The 17958-nt window shown below is 29.8% G+C and overlaps 1 protein-coding gene across 1 annotated transcript; it reads left to right on the top strand.

Annotated features, from left to right (window-relative positions):
- The first annotated feature begins 8287 nt into the window (after positions 1–8287).
- On the top strand, positions 8288–11363 carry LOC111276464 ((+)-delta-cadinene synthase isozyme A-like). The gene is made up of 7 exons (XM_089754318.1): positions 8288–8521; positions 8685–8952; positions 9092–9467; positions 9614–9832; positions 9924–10062; positions 10299–10547; positions 10879–11363. The coding sequence occupies exons 1-7, from the start codon at positions 8393–8395 to the stop codon at positions 11176–11178; spliced, it is 1680 nt and encodes a 559-aa protein (XP_089610444.1). The 5' UTR covers positions 8288–8392; the 3' UTR covers positions 11179–11363.
- The last annotated feature ends 6595 nt before the right edge of the window (positions 11364–17958 follow it).

Here is a 17958-nt window from a genome sequence, read left to right as displayed (position 1 = left end):
TTGGCTTTTACAAAATTCTTCGATTGGTGCCTTATTTCGAAGATATGGTTTCAAAAATACACTCTTCCTACACTTGAAATGACTTCTAACCCATATATATAATAGAGATACACATCATATGAATCATCTTTTTCTATTTTGTTGACAAAAATTTAATGACCTGATGGTTTCAGCTAAGACTGCTGGAGCGAGATTAATTACAAAATTCTTCGATTGGTGCCTTATTTCGAAGATATGGTTTCAAAAATACACTCTTTCCACACTTGAAATGACTTCTAACCCATATATATAATAGAGATGCACATCATATGAATCATCTTTTTCTATTTTGTCGACAGAAATTCAATGACCTGATGGTTTCAGCTAGGACTGTTGGAGCGAGATTAATTACTTGAGTTTCAATTTGCTCAAAAAAATCTACCACAATTATCTCAATGTAACCTAAAGTTTTTGAAAAGATTACAATGCCATACAATGCTAGAGCAAACACAGCTATACCTTGATCATTATTTAAATGCCCCTGAATGAAATTTTGAAGAAAATCCCAATGGACGTCGAGATGTTCACCTTTAGGATTCACAAAGGAATCAATGGTTTCTATTTTAACCCCCATAAACTTGGTTAACTTTTTACGATAACCTGATTTTGGCTTTTGGGTAAATACTTTATCTGGACATTGTAGTTTTATTCCAAGCAAAATCGAATACTCTTCAATAGTTGGCACCAAATTTTTTTGATTAAAAGTGAAGCATCTATAGGATGGATCTCAAAACTGTATAGCTATCTTGACCAACTGTTCATCGATCACTACTGAAATGAGGGATGCAATCTGTTCGTACTTTTTGTAAAAGCTTTCTTTTTTTTCTTTACTTAATTGACCCTAAATAGCAGCTAACTTTTTTAAATCATTCTATGTGAGATCTAAATGTATTTTTTTGGATAATTCAGACACATAATCGGTAGGCAAACAATCTTCATTCTTTTATTGAGCTTTTTTTTACCAAGCATGTACTTTATTATACAGCTCATATGGCACACTGACTGAGGATAAGCAAATCTATAATTCTTTGGGATCCATGAAAACTTCTTGAGAGAAATATGTCATAGAGCAAATATCTCGATGCAAAATTGTATGATATGATTAATGTAAAAAAGAAAAAGAAAATGAAACAAAATTGAGTTAGTGTGAGGATGTAGTTTAAGAAAAAAATATTTTTTGTTTTTTAGTTTTGAGATTTTTTTTTATTTTGTTTTGTATTATACACAACTTTTATTCTTAGGTATTTCTTACAAGAAGGTGGACGAGGCTCTACCTAAGGTTGGTGTCTTAGGCTTATTATATGCTAGGTTTGGATTGACACATGTCTAAAGGTTCTCAAATTGTTCCTCACTGTCATCCACGCTGGACTAGTGAGGCACTCTGATTTTCATCATTACAGCTACGAATGAAAAGGGTTTAATTTGAGTGGAAGTATTTCGCTTGCCATTACGGAGGTTATCATGTCACGAGAGCATAGGTACTCTACTTCTTCCTATAAGGGATGAAGCTCGAGAATAGAGCTCATGCATGGAATGCATCGTGTCATCGTGTGCAAATATATCCTAATTTATTGAGAGTAAAAAAATAATAAAAAATAAAGAATAAGAGGCATAGTAAAAGAAATGTGTGTGAATTTTTTTTCTTTTTGTTTTATTTTTTTTGACTTTTTTATTGTTAAAAGGGAAAAATAAAAAATCTAAGAAATCGATTAGGACTATTTAAATCAAAATTTGAGGATAACACATAATTAATTTTGGCCTGACTCTAAAAAATAAAAGGCATCCCCAGCGGAGTCACCAAGCTGTCGAAACAGTTTTATGTCCATCTGACGAATTTGGAAACAGAATAAAAAAAAATGGAGTCGCCACCAATCCTTTTTTGGCTAGGTGTGATTGGTCACCTATTAAAACATATCTTTTTAATAAAATTAATTAAAATGTATTAAAAAGATAATTTTAGAGTCTGCGTAACAGTTTGGGTTTAAGAGTTGATTACGTGTGGAGAAGGATTAGCACCCCTACAACGCTCGTTTAAAATGGTACCAATTAACTACGTGTTATCATTTGATTTTGATAAAAAATAGTCTCATTTTCGGTATTTGAAAATTAATTTTCTTGAATTTTTATTTATTATTATTGGTTTTTAATTTTTTTATTTAAAAAAAATTATTCGAGAAAAATAAATTTGAACTTTTTTATTGAAATAATTCTTAAAATGTTTCAGTGCGTTGGTAATATTAGAAGAACTTTTTCTCATCTAGAGATTTTCTAAGTATCACTTCTTGGAATACCTTAAAATCTCATTCTCAGAGGTCCGAATTTAGTTTTCGTAAAAATTATGTCATGCATGTAATGTAGAATGTTATCATGTTAATGCGCACATTTTATTTTTTTTTTGGTAATTTTATTAATTGTTTTATTTGATTTTTTTATTTTCAATTGAAATTTTGAAGAAAAAGAAATTTTATTATATTGAAATTTTTTTATAAATATTCTAATACATTGGTAATATTGAAAAAAATCTTCTTACCTAGAGATTTCGTAAAGCATCACTACTCGAAATACTTTTGGAATCCCATCATTGAATAAAATTTTCTTTTCTCTCATTTTTTATTACTTATTTTTAATTTATTAGTTAATTTTATTGTTATCATTTTATAACAAAAAAAAAGGAAAATTTTTATTTTATTAAAATTTTTTTTATAAATACTCCAATACACTTGTAGTATTTAAAAAAAATATTCTCACCTAGAAATTTCGTAGGTATCACTACTCGGAGTACCTTTGAATCTCATCGTTGGATAATAATATCCTTTTCCTACATTTTTTATTAGTTTTGTATTATTATTAAATTTATTTTTATTTTATTTTGTTTCTAAAGTTTATTTTAAAAAATTAACAAAATTTAAAATTTTATCATTTAATCTAACAAATATAAATATTTTAATATGCATAAATATCAATAAAATAACATATAAAAAATAAGAAAAAATTTAAAAAATATATATTTTTTTAGTTAATGCGGGTTCGGTTCGACGCTTTGGGATGGTCTGATTCGGTTTCAATGGTTCGGACGGATCGCTCAGCGGCTGAAAGAGACACCGATCCCGGGTCGGGTGCGCAGACCCCAGGTAGGGTCACGGGTTGATGCGCAGATCCTCAAGGGTTAAAACGACGTCGTTTTGGGCGTTTAATGAAATGACGTTATTTTGACTTTCAGTTTTCTATAAAAGTAAAAAAAAAAACAATTTCTCTCATTTTGTCCTCCCCCCTCCTCTCTACACTCTTCAGAGCTCCTCTCTCTAGCCGATTAGCTGACCGGTCAAGTCACCGTCATCGCGGTTCCGACCACCATCAGTAGTCGTCGGTCGATCGTCGAAAAATACCCAAAAACCCAAAATGTTTCCCTCTGCCTCCTAAGCATAGATCTGAGCTTGGGTTCACCTGAAAGTATCCCAAATTCCTTAGATCTGCTCTCGAAGTTTCGATGAAACTTTTTTTTTTGTATTCTGACTTTTTTTTTTTTTAAACTGACTTTGCCTTCTCTTTTGCAGGGACTCTTGGCATTAGGTTCCTTATTCTAAGGGATTGTGGCTTTTGTTGTTTTTTTTCTTTTTTTTTTTATAGAAAGATCTATATTTTTTTAGCAGGGTCCCCTTCTCTCTTTTTCGTTCCCCCCATTCCAGGGTTTGGCTAGGAGCTCTATTTATAAAGCTCTCGTCGTGCGTGGCACAAGGCTCGGCATGGGGTGCAAGCACGAGCCCTATGCCTTTTTTATTATTTTTGTTTAATCTGACAGTGAGGGTAGTAAATAGGATATGGGTAGTAGAGTTAATGGACAGCGATATGGGTGATCAGAGATGTGGGGTAGGGTGGCCAGCGGTGCCGTGCCAGGCACCACTGCCACCAGCCCCTTTTTTTGTTTTTTTGTTTTTATTGTATTTTGTATTTTTGTATTTTTTGAATTTTATATTTTTATATTTTTGTTTAATTTTTATTATTGTATTTAATAATAATATTATTATTTTATTTATTATTTTTTCTGTGACCGGATAAATTTGATGTCCACATATATTTCAAAATTATGTTTTATTTTTTTAACATTTAAACTTGTTAGCTTTTTATATTTTAAAAATATTTTTAATGATTTTTTATTTTTTAACATTAAAAATAGTAAAACTTTAATTTTATAAAAAAATTAAATTTAATATTAAACATATATTGTGTCAAAAAATACAAATATTTGATGCAAAATTAATGAAAAAATAGTATTTTTTTTCACACCCAAATTCTGGTAAATTAATTATTTAACTAGAAGAATTAACCTGGTCTTGCTCGGATCATAATTTTGTTCAGTATGAACAAATAATAGAAATTTACAAAATAGTATTTACAAATGAACAAATTCATTTAATGGAACTCAATTGATGCATAAATTAAAAATTAAAACTTATTTTCTAATGATACAAACCAAAACCATATATTTTTGCAACATACTCAAACACGAAAAAAATAATAATAATATGAATTTGATTTATGGATATATATACTATTTAATAGATATGTTAAATTTAAATTACACTAATAATTAAGTACATTTATCTGCAATGAATTAGATTCATGAATATCACGAATTCATTCATGAATAAATTTATAAATAGTTAGATTCATGCAATTTAAATTTAATTCATGATTATTTTTATATATTACTTAATAGTACATTTAAATTTCGACTCAAAATATTAAATTTAAATCATACTAAATACGAAGTACAGTCATTCATGACTAATTAATTTCATAAATAATATGAATTTGATTACATTTAAAAATAGTTAAATTCATTAATAATTAAATTTATATAATTTAAATAAAATAATAAAAACATTAATGAATAATATCCATAAAACAATTAATTACAAATTTTATAACATGTATCTTATAATTAATTTATTCAACTTAATACAATCAAAATCGTTTATCATTTAATTAAACAATTTAATTAATCAAATATCATTTTATTTCTTTCCTGTATCAAAATAATAGTTTGTTACAAATTATTTTAAAAAAGTACAAATCAAATTCACATTAAATGTCATATGGGTACTTTATTGTTTATGTCGAATAACGCGCCAAAAACTTTAACATCAATTCTAGCGACGTATCAGTCGTGTCATTATCAGATTCTCTTTTACGCATTTGATGATTAAAATTTAAATATAAATAATTTTAAATAAAAAATTATTATTATTATATTTTTTTCACAACCAATACGAAATACGTTCATTCATAACTAATCGATTTCATAAATACTATAAATTTAATTAAATTTAAAATTCATTAATAGTTAAATTTATATAATTTAAAATAAAATAATAAAAACATTAATGAATAATATCCATAAATGAATTAATTACAAATTATATAATATATATCTTATAATTAATTATTCAACTCAATGCAATTAAAATCTCACAATTAAAATCGTTTATCATTTAATTAAACAATTTAATTAATCAAATATCATTTTATTTCTTTCCTATATCAAAATAATAGTTTGTTACAAATTATTTTAAAAAAGTACAAATCAAATTCACATTAAATGTCATATGGGTACTTTATTGTTTATGTCGTATAACGCGCCAAAAACTTTAACATCAATTCTAGCGACGTATCAATCGTGTCATTATCAGATTGACTTTTACGCATTTGATGATTAAAATTTAAATATAAATAATTTTAAATAAAAAAATATTATGATTATATTTTTTTCACAACCAATACGAAATACGTTCATTCATAACTAATCAATTTCATAAATACTATAAATTTAATTAAATTTAAAATTCATTAATAGTTAAATTTATATAATTTAAAATAAAATAATAAAAACATTAATGAATAATATCCATAAATGAATTAATTACAAATTATATAATATATATCTTATAATTAATTATTCAACTCAATGCAATTAAAATCTCACAATTAAAATCATTTATCATTTAATTAAACACTTTAATTAATCAAACATCATTTTATCTCTTCCATAGATCAAAATAATAGTACGTTATAAATTATTTTTAAAAAAATATAAATCAAATTCACATTAAATGCCACTTGGCTACTTTATTGTTTATGTCGCATAACATGCCAAGAACTTTAACATCAACTCTAGCGATGTATCAGCCGTGTCATTACGAAATTGAGTTTTTACTCATGTGATGTTGAAAAAGTATTCAAATTTAAATTTTAATGATTAAAATTTAAATATAAATAATTTTGAATAAAAAATAATATCATTATTAGATTTTTTTCGCAACCAATACGAAAATACATTCATTCATAACTAATTAATTTCGTAAATACTAGAAATTTAATTAAATTTAAAAATACTTAAATTCATTAATAGTTAAATTTATATAATTTAAAATAAAATAATAGAAACATTAATGAATAATATCCATAAATCAATTAATTACAAATTATATAGTATATATCTTATAATTAATTAATTCAACTTAATACAATTAAAATCTCACAATTAAAATCATTTATCATTTAATTAAACACCTTAATTAATCAAATATCATTTTATCTCTTCCTTACATCAAAATAATAGTATGTTATAAATTATTTTATAAAAAGTAAAAATCAAATTCATATTAAATGCTACATGGCTTCTTAATAGATAGGTTTGTTTTGAATACTTATAAATAGATAAAATTTTTATAAGATTAGATATGAGAAAAAGATATAAGAAAATTGTAAAATTTTATAAGATAGATATCCAATAAGACTACTAAGGATTTAGTGTCCTTAGAGGTGTATATGTTTGAGTGGATTAGAGGAGAATGAGATAATCCACATAATTATAGTGGTATGAATGTTTGTGAATGGATTAAAAGAAATTGAGAAAGTTCACATAAATATGGATGCATGAGTTACTATGATTTTATATTTATTTAGATTAAGAATACTTCATAAGATTATAGAAGATTGAAAAAATCTTATGAGTATTAATTGTGAGTGCATAATATGAATTGTATGTTTGTAATTTTTTATAACTAGTGAATTTTTTTTTATTTGTAAATATAAATTAATCAAATCAAATAACGTTAAATTATTATCTCTTATATAATTGATTAATAATTTGATTTTATTAATTCGATTGGATTGAATCTTTTAGCCTAACAAGTTCGGCTTCCCTCTTAAATGTGGAAATTCTTGCGCACTCTTGTTATTTAATGAAAAAGAAAGACAATTTAAAGCCACCTCTTAAAATTCAATCCAACAAATCCCTCCAAAACTGTGACTTTTGGCAGCACATGCCTTTTGATGCAGCTCCCTCATTCACAAAGAAATTTCTCTCAGCTTGGACATTCTAAGCGCATGGCTTTGGATTGAATTATGGTTTTGTTGGCTTCTCCATCTCTTTAAGGCTTCTTCAAGGTCTGGAATGTATCCTTTTCCTTCCCATGCAGCTCATTCACAACCAACTAGTTCAAACAAAATCAAAATGTGCAACTTTTGAAGCCGAGTAAAATGCACACAGCCCAGCACTATAAAACCGTGACTGCCTTGGATGCTTGCTCCAGTTTTTGCTTCCAATTTCAGTCTATAAAATGAGCATTCAAATGTCATCCAATGTAGCTTAAGTTTAGCTTCAATTCAGCGCATTTAACAGCTTCAAGTCTTACAGGAATCAACGTCAAAAACAGCTCACAAGTGACGCCACTGCTGTCTTGTCTTTGTCTAGCCTTTTGCATCCAATTTAACTTCTACTTTTAGCTCTTTAATTCGGCCACGTCACCTTGAATTAACCTTTTAAATTGTATTTTCAATTTATTCTCCTCTGACTTCAGAAATTATGTTTTTTTTTTCTCTGAATGTACCACCCACAATTGTTTTAGAAGTTCGTGAATGAAACATACCCATCACTCTCTTATATGAAAGGGACTTGGAACCTCACATTTCACATTCGTTGCTTGACCACTATTCTAAACACCACAAGAATTTTTACGTATTAAAATGTGTTTCATATTCTTTAATTTTTAATTGGGTCTTGATTGAAAATTTAAATTTTAGGTTCGGAACTCAATTTAATTTATTTATGCAATTATATGATATTTAATAAATTTAAAATTTAAATTTTAATATATGTAATCTTTTATCTTATTTTCAAGTTAAGAGCTTATTTAACATTTCCATGCTGGCAAACATCTATAAATACAACAACGTAGGAGCAGTTAGGCTCACACCAAATTCGACTGCTAAGACCACAAGAAAAAAAAAATCCGTGTCACAAGATCATCTCATTTTATAGTGTTTCCAACATAATTACTTAGCTCAAGAGATGTCTTCTCCAGTTTCTTCATCACTTCCAGCTTCAGCTCATGATTCCAAGTCCATCAAGAATCGTCGCTCCGCCAATTTTCATCCTAGCATCTGGGGGGATCTTTTCCTTTCAAGTCCTTCTAAAATGGTAAATGATTTAGATGGTGAATTCACCAATTCCTCCTCTAGTTTGCATGTATTGATTCATGCATGCATGCGTGTATTCGCATATGAGCAAGAACGTTTGTAAAACAAAATGTTTGCCACCTTAACATTATATTTATGAATTTTTCCTACAAACAATTCTGCAGAATATCGATGCTACAACTCAACTACAATACGAAGAATTGAAGCAAGAAGTGAGGAGGATGCTTATGGTACATGCAGATGATTCATCTCACAAATTGCGTTTAATTGACATAATCAAACGCTTAGGTGTGAGTTACCATTTTGAAAGAGAGATAGAGGATGCATTGCAAAATATTAATGATGACCATGAGTACAAAAATGACAAAAGTCTCGAGGCTACATCTCTTCAATTTCGATTACTTAGAGAGAATGGATTTAATGTTCAATGTGGTAAGACCAATTTCTCCTCTTATATGCACTTCCACGATGGAGAAATTACATATATATATATATATATATATGTATATGTATAGAGTACTACTATGTCAAACTTTGGTGAATGTTTAATATACCTTTCTTGATTAAGCAGAAACATTCAACAAGTTCAAAGATGATGAAGGAAACTTCAATATGTCCTTAACAAATGATGTGAAAGGCTTGCTAGAATTATATGAAGCTGCACATTTATGTGTGCATGGAGAACATATACTAGAAGAAGCACTTGCTTTCACTACCACTCATCTAGATTTGGCAGAAAGTAGTAGCATTGAATATCCCCTTTCAGCACTAGTCTCCCATGCTCGAAAACGACCCATCCGCAAAAGCTTGCCAAGGCTAGAGGCTAGGCGATACATTTCTATATATCAAGAAGATGGTTCACATGACAAAACGTTACTAAATTTGGCAAAGTTGGATTTCAACTTATTACAAAATTTGCACAAGGAAGAGCTAAGCAAGATCTCTAGGTAATTACTCCTTAATCCTTCTATATGAAATTGTTGTCAACAGCCATGTAAGCTGTTGGTAGAATGCTGAACAATCAGATTTCAAACCTTACCAACCTCTGAGAACCGAATAGTATGTAATACATGGGCTAATTGTTTTATTTCAGGTGGTGGAAAGATTTAGATTTTCCTGGAAAACTGCCATTTGCACGAGATAGATTGATTGAAGGTTACTTTTGGATATTGGGAGTATACTTTGAGCCTCAATACTCGTTTGGTAGAGAGATATTGACAAAAGCAATAGTCATGGCTTCAACTATGGATGACATATATGATGTACATGGCACAGTTGAAGAACTTGAACTCCTTACAAATGCAATTGAGAGGTAATTAAGCAATGTATACCTTCAAATTATGGACTATATAGTAGAATTTGGTTAAATTTTGGATTTTATTAATCCATAATTTGTATTCCAGGTGGGATACTGACTGTATAGATCAACTCCCAGCATACATGAAAATCTTCTACAAGGCCCTCTTAGATATTTATGAAGAAATGGAAGAAGTGATGACAAAGCAAGGAAAATTATACCCAGTCCAGTATGCGAAAGAAGCAGTAAATTCACACTAAACCACTTTCTCATTTACAGTTTTCATGAGATAAATTCGTTCAATTCAAAGGTGAAACTACATATAAATAGTAAAAGACCACCGCACACTTCCCTCTTATTTGCACAAAAAATATCGTTTAAAATGACAAAAAATAAAAAAGGAAGAGAAAATCTTACACGAAAAATTATTTGGACCACAAGCTGATAATAATATAGACTTCTTGGCTTTTTCATTTCTCAGATGAAACAATTATCGCAAGCGTATTTCGTTGAGGCCAAATGGTACCATGAAAACTACGTACCATCGGTGGAGGAATACATGGTAAATGCATTAGTATCTTCTGGCTACATCATGGTTGCTATCACATCTTTTGTTGGAATGGGAGACATTGTGACAAAAGAGATATTTGATTGGGCATCTAGCAACCCTAAAATCATTAAAGCTTCTTCAGTAATTTCCCGTCTCATGGACGATATTGTTTCACACAAGGTACATCATGTATTTACCTTTTTCTTCTTTATCATTTTTTATATTTGAAATGATCAAAAATTAAATTTTAATCAATAAAATTAAAAGTTTTAACACTTTATTGACAATTAACTGCATGTTATTTATTTTTACTTTTCTCGACATTGCTTAATATAAAAAAGAAATACTAGTGTAACGTATTTCGATCATAATTAATGAATAAAACTAAAATTATGCATTTTATCAATGACAATCAAATAGAATTGTGAGAACTTAAAGCTTCTAATTGGTGCAAAGCATTATAAGAATTAATTTTCCCATATATTTATTTAGAAATATTATGATTATGCAGTTTGAGCAGGAGAGAGAGCATGTTGCATCGGCCATTGAATGCTACATGAAGCAGCATGGAGTTTCAGAAGAAGAGGCATGCAGTGAGTTCAACAAGCAAATTGAGAATGCTTGGAAGGATATAAACCAGGAGTTGGTACTTAGGCCGACACCATGGGTCCCAATGCCAATCCTCACACGAATTCTCAACCTTGCAAGGGTGATGGATTTCCTCTACAAGGATGGAGATGGGTACACACACGTTGGAAATGTTGTCAAGTGTGGAATCACTTCATTGCTCATTGATCCAATCCCACTTTGAAGATCTAAGAATTTACATAGAACAATAAATAAGAAACTGAAAAACAAAATTGTCCAAGCTGCCAAGAATTGAAATCTTTTGGTGTTATATATGAGATAAGACAATTCATTTTCAGAGTAATTTGTCTTTCTACTATTAGAATGTATTGAACGTTTGTGTTATTTTATACATATTTAATTTCTTCTTTTTTTTTTGTTTTAGTAATTGGGATCGGTGGAATATTTAATATTATCAATATGCTTCAATTTTATTGAATTTACTCCCTAGATTTTTTATTTTTTAAAAAATAACGAATTTGAAATATTTTACCAAATATTTTGTCAGTGCATGCATCAAATTTACGGCAATTTGGTTTTTTTTTAAAACTAATAAAATTAAAAATATAGTCATAAATTTAATATAATAAAAATATAATTAATAAAATTCAACATTAACCATAATATAAAGATAAATTTGACCTTAATTTCTTAATAATTTGATTCCATTCATCGTCGACTTCCCGAGTAAAAGAACGTTTCAAGCTCAAAACATGAAGAAATTAAAAATTGGACCTTTGGGCTTATGGGACTGGGAAATGAACAAACATGAATAAAGAATTTTCAGATATAGAATTGTCTTTGCTAGTTGCTACTATTACTTTGCCCAAGCTAGCAAAAAGACAGGTAGAGCTCAAGGAAGTTTGAAAATTGGGCCTTTGGGTTTATTAGATAATTGGACAATATTTTTGTTAACCTTTGAAAATTTGGGTTTAGAAAAACAATGTTTTATGGGTAAATTAGATTTGGAAACGGGTTCCTTTTGCCCATAAACTTTTTGTTGTTCTGTAAATAAGCATTTACTTTTAGCTAATGGGTTTTGTCAAGTTTATTTATCTAATTAAATATCTGATGTTAACATTTCCCTTTTTTTTTAATAAGAGAGTATCACAATTCAAAGTTAAGATTACTCCAAAATGGAAAATATTAAGTTCCATCATTTTCAAGTTATTATTTTTTAATAATATAATTAAGGATATCTCAAATTTTGATTAAACAATCAAATATATTACAAGATTCAACATTGTGAAAAATCATATACATTACAAAATTCAAGGTATCGTATTTTATTTGCTATTGATAAGTGGTTTTCCACATTATAAATCAATATATACTTCACAAAATTCAATCAATGCCACAAGATATATAGGCCCTTAGTGCCAACATTAGCATTTGATTATGAAGATGACCTTTGTGCAATTAATGGGTTTTACGACATTTTTACATATCAAGAAGATGGTTTACATGACAAAACGTTACATAGAATAATAAATAAGAAACTAAAAAACAAAATTGTCTAACGGACCCTACATCAATTCTTTTTTATAGTTATAATTTCTTCGATTTAAGTTGTCCTTTTTTACTTCAATGAGCAATTTTTACTATAAATACATGCAGCAATTGCACTCCTAGCCTCACACAAATCTGTGTGAACATAATAGTAGCAAAGGCAGCAAACTAATCTTTGAATATTCGCTTCCAACACTACCAATTCCCATCAAGAGAAAATGGCTTCACAAGTTTCCCAAATTCTTGCTTCACCCCATAATGCCATTTTCTCCAATATGGAAAATCGTCCCAAGGTCGATTTTTACCCTGGCATTTTGGGAGATGTGTTCCTCAATTGTCCTCATAAGGTATATCAGTACTATATATAAAACTTATTTTATTCATACTCAAATGTGAAAATTTTGTGGTTTAATATGCAATCAATTTTTTTTATTACAATTTAAGTTTTATTCTTATTTCATAGACCGCTTTTATTTTGTTGATTTTTTTTTTGCTTTGTTTGTTTATGTTTTTTGTAATTTTGTGTGGTGTGGAGGAATTTCTTAGACCAAAAGAGAGACCTGGGCGATCTCTCAATATATAATCAATTTTTGCTTTCTTAGTTATTATTTTTATAACCTCAAATTTTCTAATTGAAAAAAAAAAAGAGAAAAGAAACATCTTTGTGATATTTAATTATCCAATCATTTAATAAGAAGAAATTTTGATCCTTGAGCAGGATATTGATAGTACAACTGAACTGCCATACGAAGAATTGAAAGAAGAAGTGAGGAAGATGCTTTTAGCACCTATGGATAATTCAAACCAAAAATTACCCCTCATCGATGCTGCCCAAAGTTTGGGTGCAAGTTACCATTTTGAGAAAGAGATTGAAGATGAATTAGAAAATATATACCATGGCAGCAATGATTTTGAGAACGATCTCTACACTACAGCTCTTCGATTCCGATTACTTAGAGAGCATGGCTTTTATGTTTCATGCGGTAATTAACTCTTAAAGAATTTATTTTTTAAGATTATTGGATCGACTTGCAGTTTTTAAATTTCATAAGAAATTAATAAGATTGACACATAACAATCGCGTAAATCGTGTATATATATATATGTATATGTTTGATAATGACTTTCTGTGATTGAGCAGAGGAATTCAATAAGTTCAAAGAGGAGGAAGGAAATTTCAAGCCATCCGTGACAAGTGATGTGCGAGGATTGTTGGAACTTTACGAAGCTTCGTATATGAGTGTGCGTGGGGAAGATATACTTGATGAAGCAATTTCTTTCACCATCACTCACCCAACTCTTGCAGAAGCAACTTTAGACTATGCTTTTGTCAGAACAGGTTGCTCATGCCCTAAAGCAGTCAATCCGAAGAGGCTTGCCAAGGGTAGAGGCTAGGCACTACATTTCCATATACCAAGATACTGAATCTCATAATAAGGCTCTGCTGGAGTTTGCAAAGATAGATTTCAATTTGTTACAACTTTTGCACAGGAAAGAGCTATGTGAGACCTGTTGGTAAGCGTTTGAATCTTTTTCGCTTCATTTCTCTTAAATTTTTTTTTTTATATATATTTGAGACTGTGAGAACTTCAGTTCTGACAGTTTGACATTTCTCTTACAAATAAAATCCTGAAAATTACATTAACTTTGCTAATAGGGATACGATGAATTTTAGGTGGTGGAAAGATTTAGAAAGCTTGCATTTAAAGAGATGGTCTAGGTAAAGGTTATTTTTGGATTATGGCAGTATACTTTCAGCCCCAATGCCGTCTTGGTAGAAAGATGTTTGACAAAAAAAAATCGTGTAAACACTTAATTTTGTTTGAAATAATTTAACCATGTTCAATTTCCACTTTGAATTAGTAGTGTCAATTTCAAGTGATTCAAACGTTTTAATTTAATCAAATTTATTTTGATTTCGTGTTAAATATTTGAAATTACTTTTCGTAGGCTGTGCTCAATTAATCAAAAATTGAAATCCAATTTTAATTTAAAGCCTAGATTCAATTTGAATTAATAAAAAATTTAATTACAAAAAAAAAAAAAAAATCTTAGTCTGTCATGGCAAATGGTATCCCCAGATTTCTCCGACTGCATGCACATTTTTAGCTTTCTATTTTTCACCCACAAATTCACCCCTCGACCCTAGCACTAATTCAACATACTCCACTGTCCTAAAACCAGAAGCGGTCCACCATACAAAGACCTCCAATATACTCCATAAAAAAAGAGACACGAAGCCATAAAAAAGGAGCACCGAGGCCCCTTTTGAGAACCAAAAGCCCCAAAACCAGTCCCCTTCCACAGCCGGCCATCCAGCCCCAGGGTGGGCACCATTCGGCCAAGCACCCACACACTTCCAGCCCAACGGCAACCACCCAGTCTACTGTCGACACCCTCTACCTCCACCACCGAAACCGCCACCCCACTTCCGACAGCTACCATCAACCACCCCACTACTACTCCCTTTCGACAACCATCACCGCCAAAAACGAAATCGTCAACCTCCAACCTTCAACCAAAACCCCACAATCCCCTAACCCGATCAGTCAAACAAACCCACGGACCGCCAACATCACAGCAAAAAAAAACATAAAACAACAAAACAAAAAATAAAACCGGTGAGGAACCCAACAATTATAAACCAAAAAAAACCCAAAGAGAGTTTCGAGTGAAGAAGGTTTTTGAACAAGACTTTGTGCTTTGATCGTGGTGAGAAGGAGAACCGGGAGAGGGAGAGAAGGTCAGAAACCGCGACGGATCGAGCAGCGGCACAACAGCCATGGACGGCGGCAGCAACATTGTAGGCTGACGGTGGCATTGGACTTTAGGGAGATCCGAATGGTGGAGAAGTAGAGAACAGAAGGGAGATCAACACACTGGAATTTCAAGCCAATCAGACGGTAGGCAAAGGCTAAAAGCCGATTTGAAACTTTGGATTTCAAGTTCATATCTAGAAACGTGGACGCAAATTTGTGAAAAACGAACATTGGATCCGTGATGAGGAGTCAAAAAGGAGCTTTGAGCGTAATTTGTAAGTCAAAGGAAGTCGGCCGGCGGTGATCGACGGTCTGACTGGTGGCCGGCACCGGAAACTAGGGGCTGGGAGAATCCTTTGGATTTTTTGAAGAAGGTAGACTTTTGTTTTTTTTTTTTTTTCTTTGTAGAAAAGGAAAATGAAATGAAAGAAAAAAGCGCTTTAGTTTTTATAATGTAAAAAAAGAAAAAAACTTAGTTTTATAATGTAAAAAAAAAAATGGGGCCAACCCGTCAGACCGACCAGGATGATCGGCCCAGACTCGCTGCCCATTGGAAAAGAAGCTACCCAAATCCACCACTCACTTGGGCTTGTGGACTTCTGTTTTGGGCTACAAGGTCCGTTGGGTAAAAATTTATTTTTAAAATTTTAATCATATTTGTATATTTTTTATCTGCCCATTACTTTTTTTTTTTTTTAACATTACATGCCCATTACTTAATTTATAGAAAAATACATATTTAGGAATTAAAAGTTATGTATGCTTGCGTTCATATTATATTTGTATATTTAATTTTTGGTAATAGGATAGCTATTATTATTTTAAAAAAATAAAATATAAAATAATTTTTTAAAAAAGAGAAATTTATTTTGAAAACTCTATCTAGATGTTAGAGAGAACGCAAATTATGTTTCGAAAAAATAAATTTTCTCGAATTTCATCTAGATATTGAAAAATTAAAGAACAAAAAATTAAGAAACTTAATTAAAAATTAATTAAGTTAATTGAAATTAAATTAGAATTTAAAATGTAAAGTAAAAAATTTTCACAAAAAATAAATAAATAATAAAATTTATTTCACTTTTAATTTAAAAAAAATGATAATATGTAAATAGGAATAAGATATGCACAAAATTGATTAAATTGGCTGTTTTAATTTTTAGTTTTCATTTATCTAATTTATTTATTTCATGTTACATTAATATAATATTATTAAGAAAATGGAAATTACGAAAAATGAGCTTATTTTAAAAGTTTGTTTAGATATTGGAGACTTTTAGAGATATTTATTTTTTAAAAAAATTTTAAATCCTAAAACCCTCGAAACATTAAAACCTTAAAATATCAAAAATCTTAAAACCCTAAAACCTTTAAAACCTTAAAACCTTAAAATCTTCGAAACTTTTAAAACTTAAAACCCTTAAAACCTTAAAATTTGTAATGTTTAAAATCTTCAAAACTCAAAACCCTTAAAACCCTAAAATTTGAAACCATAAAATCCAAAACCCTAAACCTTCAAATCCATAAGACCCTTGAAACCTTAAAATTCAAAACCATAAAACCCTAAAAACTCTAAACCCTATGTCATAACGTCTAGATCCGGGGATCTATCGCTAGACATTGACTTTTGGGAGTCGCCACCAATCTTTTTTTATCTAGGTGCGATTGGCCACCTATGCAATCTGTCCTTCAAGGGAACACCTAAGTTTAAGGGCCCCTAAAAGAATAGGTTCGGGTCTACTAACCAGAACAGGGTTCGGGAGTTCGATTACGTGTGAGGAAGGTTATAGCACCCTCACAACGCCCATCAAAAGATGGTACCAGCTTGAATTTGTGTTACCCAAAAGCCTTAAAAATTTACCAAGTAATTAATTATTGGAAACTTTTCTCAATTGACTCTAATACTTTTAGCAAAAAATTGAGAAAATTCCCTCACCTCAAGAGTATGCAAGAAAAACTACTGTTTCACTTACAGAGGCTCCGTCGTCGGATTATTTAAAGAAAAAAAACAAAATCAAAATTAAGATAGAAAGGAAGGAAAGAATGATTTTTTTTTTTAGGGAAAATTGATACTTTCAACTTTTCCTCAAAAACCCCCTTTTTTTGAAAATTTATTTCTAAGGAAAATTGATACTTTCAACTTTTCCCCAAAAATATTTTTTTTGAAAATTTCGATTTTCAAGGAAAATTGATACTTTCAACTTTTCCTCAAAAACCCTTTTTTTTGAAAATTTATTTCTAAGGAAAATTGATACTTTCAACTTTTCCCCAAAAATAGTTTTTGGAATTTTATTTCTAAGGAAAATTGATACTTTCAACTTTTCCCTAAAAATATTTTTTTTTGAAATTTATTTCTGAGGAAAATTGATACTTTCAACTTTTCCCCAAAAATATTTTTTGGAAATTTATTTCTAAGGAAAATTGATACTTTCAACTTTTCCCTAAAAATATATTTTTTTTGGAATTTTTTTATTTTTATTTAAAGAAAATAAAATAATAAAAAATAAATAAAAAGAATATTACATAAACCTAATCTAATAAATAAAAAATGAAATAAACAAATAAACAAAGGAAAAAAAAATTCAAAGAAAAAAAAAAAAAAAAAAAAAAAAAAAAACCTGGAGCAGCTCAGATCGCGGCTCGGCTCGGCTCGGCTCAAGGCAGGAAAACGGCTCAGGGGGAGCGGCTTGGCGGCT

This window comes from Durio zibethinus, chromosome 25 (genome assembly GCF_047325235.1).
Source record: "Durio zibethinus cultivar Kanyao isolate XHJ-2024 chromosome 25, ASM4732523v1, whole genome shotgun sequence".
Lineage (NCBI taxonomy): Eukaryota > Viridiplantae > Streptophyta > Magnoliopsida > Malvales > Malvaceae > Durio > Durio zibethinus.
The sequence above is the reverse complement of the archived record's forward strand: the minus strand, read 5'-3'. Positions and strand labels throughout refer to the sequence as shown.

Coding starts and splice junctions, on each gene's coding strand:
- LOC111276464 (XM_089754318.1), top strand. CDS start 8,393: ATGTCTTCTCCAGTTTCTTCATCACTTCCAGCTTCAGCTCATGATTCC. Junction 8,522..8,684: donor TTTCAAGTCCTTCTAAAATG/GTAAATGATTTA, acceptor ACAATTCTGCAG/AATATCGATGCTACAACTCA. Junction 9,833..9,923: donor CTTACAAATGCAATTGAGAG/GTAATTAAGCAA, acceptor TTTGTATTCCAG/GTGGGATACTGACTGTATAG.